This window comes from Oncorhynchus gorbuscha, linkage group LG06 (assembly GCF_021184085.1).
Source record: "Oncorhynchus gorbuscha isolate QuinsamMale2020 ecotype Even-year linkage group LG06, OgorEven_v1.0, whole genome shotgun sequence".
Lineage (NCBI taxonomy): Eukaryota > Metazoa > Chordata > Actinopteri > Salmoniformes > Salmonidae > Oncorhynchus > Oncorhynchus gorbuscha.
In genome coordinates, this window is record NC_060178.1 from 91639581 (window position 1) to 91652995 (window position 13415).

The following is a 13415-nucleotide window of genomic DNA, read 5'->3' on the forward strand; positions in this document are numbered from 1 at the left end:
AGCCCCAAAATTGCCCTCGCTAGAAGCCTGTGTTTCAGGCATAAGGAAGTGGATGGCTGCAAACGTTCTACTTTTAAACTCGGACAAAACAGAGATGCTTGTTCTAGGTCCCAAGAAACAAAGAGATCTTCTGTTGAATCTGACAATTAATCTTGATGGTTGTACAGTCGTCTCAAATAAAACTGTGGATCTCGGCGTTACTCTGGACCCTGATCTCTTTTGAAGAACATATCAAGACTGTTTCAATGACAGCTTTTTTCCATCTACGTAACATTGCAAAAATCAGAAACTTTCTGTGATGCAGAAAAATGAATCCATGCTTTTGTTACTTCTAGGTTAGACTACTGCAATGCTCTACTTTCCGGCTACCCGGATAAAGCGCTAAATACGGCTGCTAGAATCCTGACTAGAACCAAAAAACGTTAGAATATTACTCCAGTGCTAGCCTCCCTACACTGGCTTCCTGTTAAGGCAAGGGCTGATTTCAAGGTTTTACTGCTAACCTACAAAGCATTACATGGGCTTGCTCTTACCTATCTTTCCGATTTGTTCCTGCCGTACATACCTACACATACGCTACAATCACAAGACAAGACGCAGGCCTCCTAATTATCCCTAGAATATCTAAGCAAACAGCTGGAGGCAGGGCTTTCTCAAATCAAATCAAATGTATTTATATAGCCCTTCGTACATCAGCTGATATCTCAAAGTGCTGTACAGAAACCCAGCCTAAAACCCCAAACAGCAAGCAATGCAGGTGTAGAAGCACGGTGGCTAGGAAAAACTCCCTAGAAAGGCCAAAACCTAGGAAGAAACCTAAGGAGGAACCAGGCTATGTGGGGTGGCCAGTCCTCTTCTGGCTGTGCCGGGTGGAGATTATAACAGAACATGGCCAAGATGTTAAAATGTTTCTCCTATAGAGCTCCATTTTTATGGAATGGTCTGCCTACCCATGTGAGAGACGCAGACTCGGTCTCAACCTTTAAGTCTTTACTGAAGACTCATCTCTTCAGTAGGTCATATGATTGAGTGTAGTCTGGCCCAGGAGTGTGAAGGTGAACGGAAAGGCACAGGAGCAACAAACAGCCCTTGCTTTTCTCTGCCTGGCCAGTTCCCCTCTCTCCACTGGGATTCTCTGCCTCTAACCCTACTACAGGGGCTGAGTCACTGGCTTACAGGTGCTCTTCCATGCCGTCCCTAGGATGGTGCGTCACTTGAGTGGGTTGAGTCGCTGACGTGGTCTTCCTGTCTGGGTTGGCGCCTCCCCTTGGATTGTGCTGTGGCGAAGATCTTTGTGGACTATACTCGACCTTGTCTCAGGATGGTAAGTTGGTGTTTGAAGATATCCCTCTAGTGGTGTGTGAGCTGTGCTTTGGCAAAGTGGGTGGGGTTATATCCTGCCTGTTTGGCCATGTTTGGGGGTATCATCAGATGGGGCCACAGTTTCTCCTGACCCCTCCTGTCTCAGCATCCAGTATTTATGCTGCAGTTGTTTATGTGTCGGAGGGCTAGGGTCAGTATGTTATAGCTGGAGTATTTCCCCTGTCTTATCCGGGGTCCTGTGTGAATTTAAGTATGCTCTCTCTAATTCTCTCTTTCTCTCTCTCTCTTATTTTGTAAAGTGGTTTCTTGTATCATACAACACAATACAATTTACAGTCACCTATTTGGCCCATGGTGTTACAGACCAAGTAAAAAAATAATGAATTAATAACAAGCCCTTCATAATGCTACAACGTTTTATATGTCTCATGCAGTTTAGGTGTGTGTTGAACACCACATATAGACTATAGGCTATATCATAGAAATCAAAAGCTATTTCCAGGTAAAAATGTTATGGGATTTTTAAAAACATTCTTAAATTTAACCTTTATTCAACTAGGCAAGTCGGTTAAGAACTAATTCTTATTTACAATGACAGCCTACCGGGGAACAGTTGGTTAATTGCTTTGTTCAGGGGCAGAAAGACAGATTTTTACCTCGTCAACTCAGCGATTCAATCCAGCAACCTTTCGGTTACTGGCCCAATGCTCTTACCACTAGGCTACCTGCCGGATTTGCTCTATTGGTTTTTTTGGTAGGCCTATATTATACTCAAATGCCACAATAGTTTATTGGCTACTGTCTAAAACTGTAAGGGTACCGCCTCAGTGTTCACTGTTGAAGCACGCCGTAGGTTGCACAAAATTCTCACACTTAAGATTTGCTCAGTGCTCCAAAAAATTAGAGGGAAAATTGTTCTTTCCCAATGACAAGCATCACCATGCTTTAAAATATGAAGAGTGGTACTCAGTGATGTGTTGTGTTGGATTTGTCCCAAACATAACGCTTTTTCTATTCAGGACATAAGTCAATTTATTAGCCACATTTTTGCAGATTTACTTTAGTGCCTTGTTGCAAACAGGTTGCATGTTTTGGAATATATATATATATTCTGTACAGGCTTCCTTCTTTTCACTCTGTCATTTAGGTTAGTATTGTGAGTAACTACAATGTTGTTGATCCATCCTCAGTTTTCTCCTATCACAGCCATTAAACTCTAAGTGTTTTAAAGTCACCATTGGCCTCATGGTGAAATTCCTGAGCGGTTTCCATCCTCTCCAGCAACTGAGTTAGGAAGGACACCAGTACCTTTGTAGTGACTGGGTGTATTGATACATTATACAAAGTGTAATTATAAGCATGTCGCTACACTAGCAATAACATCTGCTAACCATGTGTACAGTCGTGGCCAAAAGTTTTGATAATGACACAAATATTAATTTTCACAAAGTTTGCTGCTTCATTGTCTTTAGATATTGTTGTCAGATGTTACTATGGAATGCTGAAGTATAATTACAAGCATTTCATAAGTGTCAAAGGCTTTTATTGACAGTGACATGAAGTTCATGCAAAGAGTCAATATTTGCGGTGTTGACCCTTCTTTTTCAAGACCTCTGCAATCCGCCCTGGCATGCTGTCAATTAACTTCTGGGCCACATCCTGACTGATGGCAGCCCATTCTTGCATAATCAATGCATGGAGTTTGTCAGAATTGGTGTGTTTTTGTTTGTCTACCCGCCTCTTGAGGATTGGCCACAAACTCTCAATGGGATTAAGGTCTAGGGAGTATCCTGGCCATGGACCCAAAATATCGATGTTTTGTTCCCCAAACCACTTAGTTATCAATTTTGCCTTATGTCAAGGTGCTCCATCATGCTGGGAAAAAATCAGCATGACAGAGTGATCTCCAGCCTTGTCCTCGTCAACACTCACACCTGTGTTAACGAGAGAATCACTGACATGGTGTCAGCAGGCAGGGCTGAAATGCAGTGGAAATGTTTTTGGGGGATTCAGTTCATTTGCATGGCAAAGAGGGACTTTGCAATTAAATCGCAATTTATCTGATCACTCTTCATAACATTCTGGAGTATATGCAAATTGCCATCATACAAGCTGAGGCAGCAGACTTTGTGAAAATTAATATTTGTGTCATTCTCAAAACTTTTGGCCACAACTGTATATGACCAATACGATTTGATTTGATTTGAATTAATAACTTCACCATGCTCGAAGGGATATTCAATGTCTGCTTTCTATTTTTATCCATCTAACAATTGGGCCCTTCTTTGCGAGGCATTGGAAACCCTCCATGGTCTTTGTTGTTGAATTTGTGTTTGAAATTCACTGCTCAACTAAGAGACCTTACAGATAATTATACTGTATGTCTGGGGTACAGAGATGAGGCAGTCATTCAAAAATCATATTAAACAATATTATTGCACACATAGTCAGTCCAATAACTTATGTGACTTGTTAAGCACACTTTTTCTTCTGAATGTATTTAGGTTTGTCATAAAAAAAGGGGTTGAATACTTATTCATTCAAGATATTTCAGTTTTCATTTTTTATCATTTTATTTTTAGGCCAGTTGAGAACAAGTTCTCATTTACAACTGTGACCTGGCCAAGATAAAGTAAAGCAGTGCGACAAAAACAACAACACAGAGTTACACATGGGATAAACAAACGTACAGTCAATAACACAATAGAAAATCTGTATACAGTGTGTGCAAATGAAGTAAGGAGGTAAGGAAATAAATAGGCCATAGTGGCAAAGTAATTACAATTTAGCAATTGACACTGGAGTGATAGATGTGCAGATGAGGATGTGCAAGCAGAAATACTGGTGTGCAAAAGAGCAGAATTGTGTTTTATAAGTATGGGGATGAGGTAGGTAGTTGGTTGGATGGGCTATTTACAGATGGGCTGTGTACAGCTGCAGCGACCGGTAAGCTGCTCAGACAGCCAATGCTTGAAGTTAGTGAGGGAGATAAGTCTTCAACTTCAGTGATTTTTGCAATTCATTCCAGTCATTGGCAGCAGAGAACTGGAAGGAAAAGCGGCCAAAGGAGGTGTTGGCTTTGGGGATGACCAGTGAGATATACCTGCTGGAGCGCGTGCTACAGCTGGGTGTTGCTACGGTGACCAGTGAGCTGAGATAAGGCGGAGATTTACCTAGCAAAGACTTATAGATGACCTGGAGCCAGTGGGTTTGGCAACAAATATGTAGCAAGGACCAGCCAACGAGAGCATACAGGTCGCAATGGTGGGTAGTATATGGGGTTTTGGTGACAAAATGGATGGCACTGTGGTAGACTGCATCCAATTTGCTGAGTAGAGTGTTGGAGGCTATTTTGTAAATGACATCGCCGAAGTCGAGGATCGGCAGGATAGTCAGTTTTACGAAGGGTATGTTTGGCAGCATGAGTGAAGGAGGCTTTGTTGCGAAATAGGAAGCCGATTCTAGATTTGATTTTGGATTGGAGATGCTTAATGTGAGACTGGAAGGAGAGCTTACAGTCTAGCTAGACACCTAGGTATTTATAGTTGTCCACATATTCTAAGTCAGAACTGTCCAGAGTAGTGATGCTAGGCAGGTGGGCGGGCGGTGTGGGTAGCGATCGGTTGAACAGCATACATTTAGTTGTACTATCGTTTAATAAGAGCAGTTGCGGAAGGAGTGTTGTATGGCATTGAAGCTCGTTTAGAGGTTTGTTAACACAGTGTTCAAAGAAGGGCCAGATGTATACGAATGGTGTCGTCTGCGTAGAGGTGGATCAAAGATCACCCGCTGCAAGAGCGACATCATTGACAGAGAAAATGAAAATGATCATTGACAGAGAAAATGATGTATACAGAGAAGCGAGTCAGCCCGAGAATATAACCCTGTGGCACCCCCATAGAGACTGCCAGAGGTCCGGACAACGGGCCCTCCAATTTGACACACTGAACTCTATCTGAGAAGTAGTTAGTGAACCAGGCGAGGCAGTAATTAGAGAAACCAAGGCTGTTGAGTCTGCCGATAAGAATACGGTGATTGACAGAGTCGAAAGCATTGGCCAGGTCGATGAAGAAGGCTGCACGGTACTGTTTAAATGTGTAAACATTTCTAAAACATAATTTGACATGGGTATTGTGTGTAGGCCAGTGACACAAAATCTAAATTTGATCCACAACAAAATTAGGAAAAAGGCAAGGGGTGTGAGTACTTTCCAAAGGCACTGTAGATATGTATGGGGTAAGGTGACTAGGCTTAAGGATATATGATAGAGTAACAGCAGCGTAAATTATGATGTGTGTGTGTGTGTGTGTGTGTGTAGAGTCAGTATAAATGTACTGTATCTGCATGTTATGTGTGTGAACAAATTATGAAGTGTTTGTGTGTGTGTTGGAGTGTGTAGAGTCCTGTGAGTGTGCGTAGAGACAGTGCAAAATAAAATACAAGGGGGTCAACTTAGTCCGTGTAGCCATTCTGTTAGCTATTTAGCAATCTTATTGCTTGTGAATATAAGCTGTTTTTGGAGAACAACCTGGTCTCATAGACTAGACGTAACATAGTAAATGGAAATACGGGACACTCAAATTAGTACGATAAGTTACATTTGGTATGGTTACATAAGACAAACCTTACTTCAGGTAAACCCAAAGGTTGTGAGTTCGAATCACATCACATAAAACTTGAGCATTTTAGCTAATTAACGACTTTCCAACTACTTACTACTTTTTTAGCTACTTTTCAACTACTTCACATTTTAACTAACCCGTCCCCTAACCTTAACCGTTTTAGCTAACCCTTCCCCTAACCTTAATTCTTTAACCTCTAAACTTAACCTTAACCCCTAGCCTGGCTGACGTTAGCGAGCCAGCCACCTGGCTAGAATTTGTAACATATCATACATTTTTGCAAATTCGTAATATATTGTACATTTTTTTTAAATGTGCATATTGTACAAATTGTAATTAGTAACAAATCATCTGAAATGGGTGAAGGACATCCACAAATTAATACATACCATATGAAACGTAACATATCATACTAAATCAAAAACAATTTGTCTCATGCGCAGAATACAGCAGGTGAACAACAGGTGAAATGCTTACTTTACAAGCCCTTAACCAACAATGCATTTTTAAGAATATATATATTTTAATTAGAAATATAACAAATAATTAAGGAGCAACAATAAAATAATAGTAGCAAGGCTATTTACAAGGGGTTCCGGTACAGAGTCAATGTGCGGGGGCACCGGTTAGTCGAGGTAATATGTACGTGGAGGTAGAGGTAAAGTGACTATGCATGGATAATAGACAGAGAGTGGCAGCAGCATAAAAATGAGATTGGGGTGGGGACAATGCAAATAGTCTGGTTAGACATTTGATTAACTGTTCAAGAGTTATGGCTTGAAGGTAGAAGAAGTTAAGAAGCCTTCTTGACCTAGACTTGGCGCTCCAGTACCGCTTGCTGTGCAGTAGCAGAAAGAACAGTCTATGACTAAATGGAGTGTCTCCGATTTACATACAGAATAATACGAAATGCTCTGAGACCAGAATGCAGTGCCTGGTGTCAGATTTGATGCACCGGTACCGCTTGCTGTGCAGAAGCAGAGTCTATGGCTCGGATGGCTGGAGAATTTAACAATTGTCTGGGCCTTGCTTTCCCACCTCCTGATATAGAGGTCCTGGATGGCAGGGAGTTCGGCCCCAGTGATGTACTGGGTTGTCCCCACCACCCTCCATGCACCATGTGATCTTGGGCAGTGCTGTTGCCAAACCAAGCAGTGATGCAGCCAATCAAGGTACTCTCATTGGTGCAGCTGTATAACTTTTGGAGGATTTGAGGGCCCATGCCAAACTTTTTCACTTCCTGAGGGGGAAGAAGCGCTGTCGTGCCTTCACAGCTGTGTGAGTGGACCGTTTTAAGTCGTTTGTGATTTGGACACCTGGCTCTGGCTGGCTGGTAAGGTGCAATATTTTCTAATTCAAAAATGACCACCACATAAAATAATTAGGGCGGTGCTTACTAAAGCAACGCACTTACAGATATGTGTTTTCATTGGCTGTGTTTACTTTCCGTCCACTCTGCATGTATTTTGGTGATATGAATGGTCTGTTGACAAGCCTGTCAAAATTCCTGTCTAGCGATTGGCTGAATATTGCATCATCACAGCCTTTCACTCTTGTTGCTCTGAAGCGGGTAAAGTATTGTGCATTTGTCTAGCAGGAGACAAGTATTTTCTTGTGAAGGCCTTTTCTTTGGAAAATAAACACTGTTTTGCTGGAAACAGTGAAGTGATTTATTTTTAAAATACATTTTCTGTGTTAGTTGTTCAAGTTCCTGTACCAAATATGCCAAGAGGCGGTAAGTATCAAACGCCGTTATTTTTCCTAACGTTAGCTAGCCATACAACGGAACATTACCTTCAAATAAATATAGCTAACTAGCGTTAGCTAGCGACTTGGAAGGATCTAGCAAAATGTATGTTTTGTTGAGGTTCCCCGTTTCGTGAGAACTGACATCGCTTGCTAGCCACTAGCCATAGGCGAAGCAAATTGACACCTGGCAACTTGATTTGCCAGATAGCGTATAGTGACTACTGTAGCTAGATGGCTAACGTTAACTATGTAACGTTAGTTGTTAGCTTGCTAGCTGTTAGGCTACTGTCACTAGCTAATGTTAGCTAAACTGTTCATCTGGCTAGCACCATGTGCACCCGGTTGATTTCATCCATTTACGTTCATGTCAGTATCATGTTTCTTGGCAAGCATTTACTGTCCCCCCTGATAGTAATGATATGTGGCTAATGAGTTATGCCACAAATGTATCCAGGCAGCAAAGAAGTTACATCACATTTACTTTTATGGATTGGATTCTGACATCTGTAGTTAACCATGCCGCAGTGAGTAAACGTCATGTCTGACTCATCTCTTGTTCTCTGTAATCTCTACAACATGCCACGCGCTCTCTCATTTGGGGTTTTAAGGTAAAAAAGGTCACAAGGGTCGGGGAAAGCAGTTCAGCAACCCAGAAGAGATCGACAGACAGATGAAAGCACAGAGGGAGCTGGTGAGTAAAGGACCCATGTCTGAGGGGATATCAAGTTTTTGTACCCTTGTGAGTAACAAAAGCTCTAGACCAGTAATGGGTAACTTTGGAGGTGGGTGCTACAAAACATCTGAACTCTGCATGAGAGGCCGCAGTGGCTTGCAGGTCTGTATACCCACATCCATACCCACACATTTTTTTTATTTAACCATGTAGGCTAGTTGAGGACAAGTTCTCATTTGCAACTGTGACCTGGCCAAGATAAAGCAAAGCAATTCGACACATACCCTTGTAAAACTGACCGTCCTCCTGATCCTTGACTTCGACGATGTCATTTACAAAATAGCCTCCAATACCCTACTCAATAAATTGGATGCAGTCTATCACAGTGCCATCTGTTTTGTCACCAAAGCCCCATATAATACCCATCACTGCGACCTGTACACTCGTTGCCTGGCCCTCGCTTTATACTCGTTGCCAAACTCACTGACTCCATGTCATCTACAAGACCCTGCAAGGTAAAGTCCCCCCTTATCTCAGCTCGCTGGTCACCATAGCAGCACCCACCGGTAGCACGCGCTCCGGCAGGTATATCTCTCAGGTCACCCCCAAAGCCAATTTCTACTCCTTCCAGTTCTCTGCTGCCAATGACTGGAACGAACTACAAAAATCTCTAAAACTGGAAACACTTATCTCCCTCACTAGCTTTAAGCACCAGCTGTCAGAGCAGCTCACATATTACTGCACCTGTACATAGCCCATCTATAATTTAGCCCAAACAACTACCTCTCCCCCTTCTGTATTTATTTATTTATTTTGCACCCCATTATTTCTCTCTACTTTGAACTTTCTTCCACTGCAAATCTACCATTCCAGTGTTTTACTTGCTATATTGTATTTACTTCGCCACCATGGGCTTTTGTTTTTGCCTTTAACTCCCTTATCTCACCTCATTTGCTCACATTGTATATAGACTTATTTATTTTTCTACTGTATTATTGACTGTTTGAATGAATGTTTGTTTTACTCCATGTGTAACTCTGTGTTGTGTGTGTCGAACTGCTTTGCTTTATGTTAACATTGACATATATACTCCAAGGTATGAGAAATGCATTTCAAACACGGACATGATGGCTTTAACATGATCTAATAGGTGTGTGTGTGTGTGTGTGACAGGAGGCGAATGGTGGGGTAGAGAAGGAGGAGGAGAAGTCATCAGGATCTGACGACAGCAGCAGTGAAGAGGAGGACATTGTGAGTGAGGGCGCTCCTTTTAAATGTGTAGTTCTAGGCCTCCCGCCAAGGAATTAGAAGTGTTGATGTGGGGTTTTACTGAGCGACTTGTGAAGATTCTCTTACTCACTTTGAAAGTGTTACCTGCCAACACTACTGTAGTCAGAGCTGCAATGTTGACTCTGTTCAATGTCTTGACGTTCTCTGTTATTGCAGAACAAGAAGAAGAGTGGAGTGGAGGGATTGATCGAGATTGAGAATCCCAACCGCATATCGCAGAAAAGTAAGAAGGTGACCGAGCTAGATGTCAACGCACCCAAAGAGCTGTCACGCAGAGAGAGGTGGGGGTCCTTCAAGTCTCAGGCCTATGCCTAAATTTAAATGACTAAAGGTAGTAATTTCAGAAATAACCCGTTTTGACTTGGAAGCGTTTGGGTTAGTGAAGGTCTTGGGAGTAGGTGTCGGCAAGAAGATTTATTTAATTTCCACTCAGCACGCCCAGTTAACATTCAGATGGAAATGATAACAGCAAATGTGGTTGGGTTGTTAATAGACCTTGGACTTTTTGATAGCAGGACTTTGTTATGCTCTGTCTCAGGGAGGAGATTGAGAAGCAGAAGGCAAAGGAGCGCTACATGAAGCTGCACCTGGAGGGGAAGACGGACCAGGCACGGGCTGACCTCGCCAGGCTGGCCATCATCAAGAAGCAGAGAGAGGATGCGCAAAAGAAGAGGGACGGCCTCAAAAAAGGTGAGGGATTACACATCTACTGTGCTAGTACTTTGTGCTGTAAAGTCCGCTAGGTATTAGTATTTCTCAATGGTAATCTGAGACGGCCATACATGAACTGTTGTGTTAATTCAGACAGACTGGTTTAAGTGTTACTCCTTTTGAATTCAGTGCCTAACCGACTGTGTCTTTATCTGACGATTTCCTAGAAAAAGAAGCTGAAGACTCCAAGTCCAAGCGTTAGTCCCCTGTCTCCCGAGGACTTGGCCTGGCAAACGTCCTGCGGAGGCTGGAGAGACGAGAGAAGATTGTAGGAGGGAGGGGAGGGGACCAATACGAGGGTTGTCGGCTCAGGGGTACCATGTGCTTCGGCTCCTGCCCTTCATCTCCGATGAGAGAAGGGTGTGAGCGGGGCGTTTTTGGAGGACACGGGAAGGGGGGGGGGTGGAGGAGGTGGGTACGCCTGTTTTAGTTTCTCTGAATTATGTGAGGTTACAACGGCAGGTGTTCTAGTGTCTTCACTCCTCCCCTGTGTTCTTATTCTAAAGCTGCTGGAGATCATTCTTTAATTTTTACATTTTAACACTGTTTACTTAGGAATGGGAAATGTTGGGATGATGAGGGGTTTGTATACCTTCTCCTTCATCTAACCTGTTTTAAGGTGATTCAAGAGGAGGTGGTTGGGATTGAGGAACACTAGTCAGATCCATCTTATATAGGAAGTCTATGTACTCTTTATTGTCTTGTTCTGGCCTTTGTCTCTACCGGCTGTGTCTTCATTCACAACCTGACCATTTTAAAGGCCTTTGGCTACAAAGGAAAGATGTTGGAAAGAGCTGTCCCAGAGGCAGTAGTGTCTGACAAAACATACGTCAAGGAATCAATCAGCCTTTATGCCACTTACTTGTAGGCTGTTCATTTCCTGGAGATTTTATTCTGTTGTATGTGTTGGTTTTTCTGCCCAGACATGTTCAGCTATTTGAGCTGTCACCTTGCTCTAATTTCTCTTTAAACCACCTGGCAGTGTAACAACTAGTAAAAAAGTTATATTGGTATAAAATGGGGCATAATGATATTTCACAATAATAAAATTGAAAAAGCATCGCTATAGCCTCCTACTGGATGTCTCTTTCTCAGCACTATGGGTCACTATCGATTTCTCTTGAAAGGGACCATTATTTTGTTCCCTTTAACAGTTAACACAGGACCAAGTCAATGGTCGCGTTCCTCTGCTCAGACGTTGCATGCATCAGCCAATGGTTGCGTGCCACGTCATCGACTGCTGTCGGGCACCAGATTGCTATAACATCCAGACGTTATAAGATCTGGCAGGCATCAGCAACCCCTGGGCAGAGGAACTCGCCCATTGTCTGTCTCTCTGGTAGTCATGACGGTGCTATGTTGTAGTGCAATGGTTGGAACCTGATATGCCTTTAACAGGAAAGCAATATTCTCTGAATGGATGTTGTGGCAAAAACTAATTTCTCTCTTGAAAACATACAGTATATACAAAGTGTTTTAATGTTTATAAAAAGGACTCTCCAGGACTGAAAGGATTGGTCAGATAATTGGTTGACTCGTCTATTTGAATTTTGTTGTATAGAAATAAATACATTAATAGATGAATGAATAACTATTTGAATTGGTTTTGATTTGAATGTACTTACACAATACATCCATGGTCTAGACCTGTGGTTGCCAACCTTTCACTTACTGTATTACGGTGGGAACCGCTGGTCTACACCACATCAAATATGACATTTCAGAAGTTGTAGGCCTATGTACAGTTGACGGTGGTTGTTTTTAGACCTGTACACCATTGTATAGAAGTTTGTCCTTGTACCCCACAAAGCTATTCAGACAAAAGATCTGCTTTTGCTTCAAATGCTGATGTGAATGCTCTGATAGACGGTGTGAAAAACTCAAGACTCCACTGCTTGGCTTCTATGGTGTTGTGGAACAGGAGTGATGACAAGATTATGATACTGTAGTGCAGGGTTTCCCAAACTGTCCTGGTCCCCCCCCCTTGCTGCACGTTTTAATTTTTGCCCTAGCACTACACAGCTGATCAAAATAATCAACTCATCAAGCTTTGATTATTTTAATCAGATGTGGGCAGCTGCAAGGGCAAAAACCAAAACATGCACCCAGGGGGGGGCCCCAGGACCGAGTTTGGCAAAACCTACTGTAGTGAGTGCACAGGTGTCAAACTCATTCCACAGAGAGCCAAGTGGCTGCGGGTTTTCGCTCCTCCCTTATACCTGACTGATGAATTAAGGTCACTAATTAGTAAGGAAGTACCCACACCTGGTTGTCTAGCTCTTAATTAGGCCCTCCATGGAACTAGTTTGACACCCCTGCTGTAGTGGATTTGGGTGACAGCACTGATGGTCTCTATAATACATACAGGTCCAACACGTTATTGTATGTATATGGGCTGAAGATTATTGCTCATTCATTTTCAACACTTCACCCATCACCCCATACCTATAACTAGCAATTTCACTGTTGCCACCAGGCTGCAGTATTTGAAAAGACCATAACTGACAATCTGCACATGCATCATGCAACTTTACTGCTATTGTAGATACACTGGAAATGTTTAGAACTGCATGCAATCTGTATTTATCCAGTGGTGTGTCCAAACTATAATATAAGCCTATGAAAAAAGGATAGATGGCTGTTAAATCGCCACTCACATACCATCATTATTAGATTCAATATGAGAAGTCCTAACCAGATGTCAATAATGTTTCCTCTTCTCACATGATCCGGTGTGTGCTGTGGACAGACTGCTTCCATTTACAGAAGTGTAGACAACAGAATCCAGGACATGTCAGATGGCCCAGTATTAACCCATAATATCACCATAAAGAAAGACCTATTTAGATTCTTCTGTAAAGGAAGTATCATGCATGTCCTCAAGTTTTCAGGAAGGATTGATGTTGACAAAGAGGCCTCTATTCAGTCATGCATTTTAAAAAGAAAATGTTAGGTGTCTCTCTTTTTACTACCACAATCTACTACTGTATGTATGGTGCAACCTCAACCAACATATAGTTACAGAGCCTTCAGAAAGTATTTATACT

At 42.3% G+C, this 13415-nt stretch overlaps 1 protein-coding gene across 3 annotated transcripts; it reads left to right on the top strand.

Moving 5' to 3' along the window:
- Positions 1-7167: 7167 nt before the first annotated feature.
- On the top strand, positions 7168-11956 carry LOC124038530 (28 kDa heat- and acid-stable phosphoprotein-like). 3 transcript variants are annotated; one of them, XM_046354537.1, is made up of 6 exons: positions 7168-7278; positions 8303-8385; positions 9541-9618; positions 9814-9938; positions 10196-10347; positions 10536-11956. In XM_046354537.1, exons 2-6 carry the CDS (start codon positions 8365-8367, stop codon positions 10568-10570), a joined length of 411 nt encoding a protein of 136 aa, XP_046210493.1. In that variant the 5' UTR covers positions 7168-7278; positions 8303-8364; the 3' UTR covers positions 10571-11956. The 3 variants fall into 3 exon arrangements, with proteins under 3 accessions (XP_046210493.1, XP_046210491.1, XP_046210492.1); XM_046354535.1 differs by lacking the exon at positions 7168-7278 and adding an exon at positions 7490-7680; XM_046354536.1 differs by lacking the exon at positions 7168-7278 and adding an exon at positions 7492-7680 and having other exon boundaries at positions 10542-11956.
- Positions 11957-13415: the final 1459 nt, after the last annotated feature.

Coding starts and splice junctions, on each gene's coding strand:
- LOC124038530 (XM_046354535.1), top strand. Junction 9,939..10,195: donor GAGCTGTCACGCAGAGAGAG/GTGGGGGTCCTT, acceptor GCTCTGTCTCAG/GGAGGAGATTGAGAAGCAGA. Junction 10,348..10,535: donor GAGGGACGGCCTCAAAAAAG/GTGAGGGATTAC, acceptor ACGATTTCCTAG/AAAAAGAAGCTGAAGACTCC.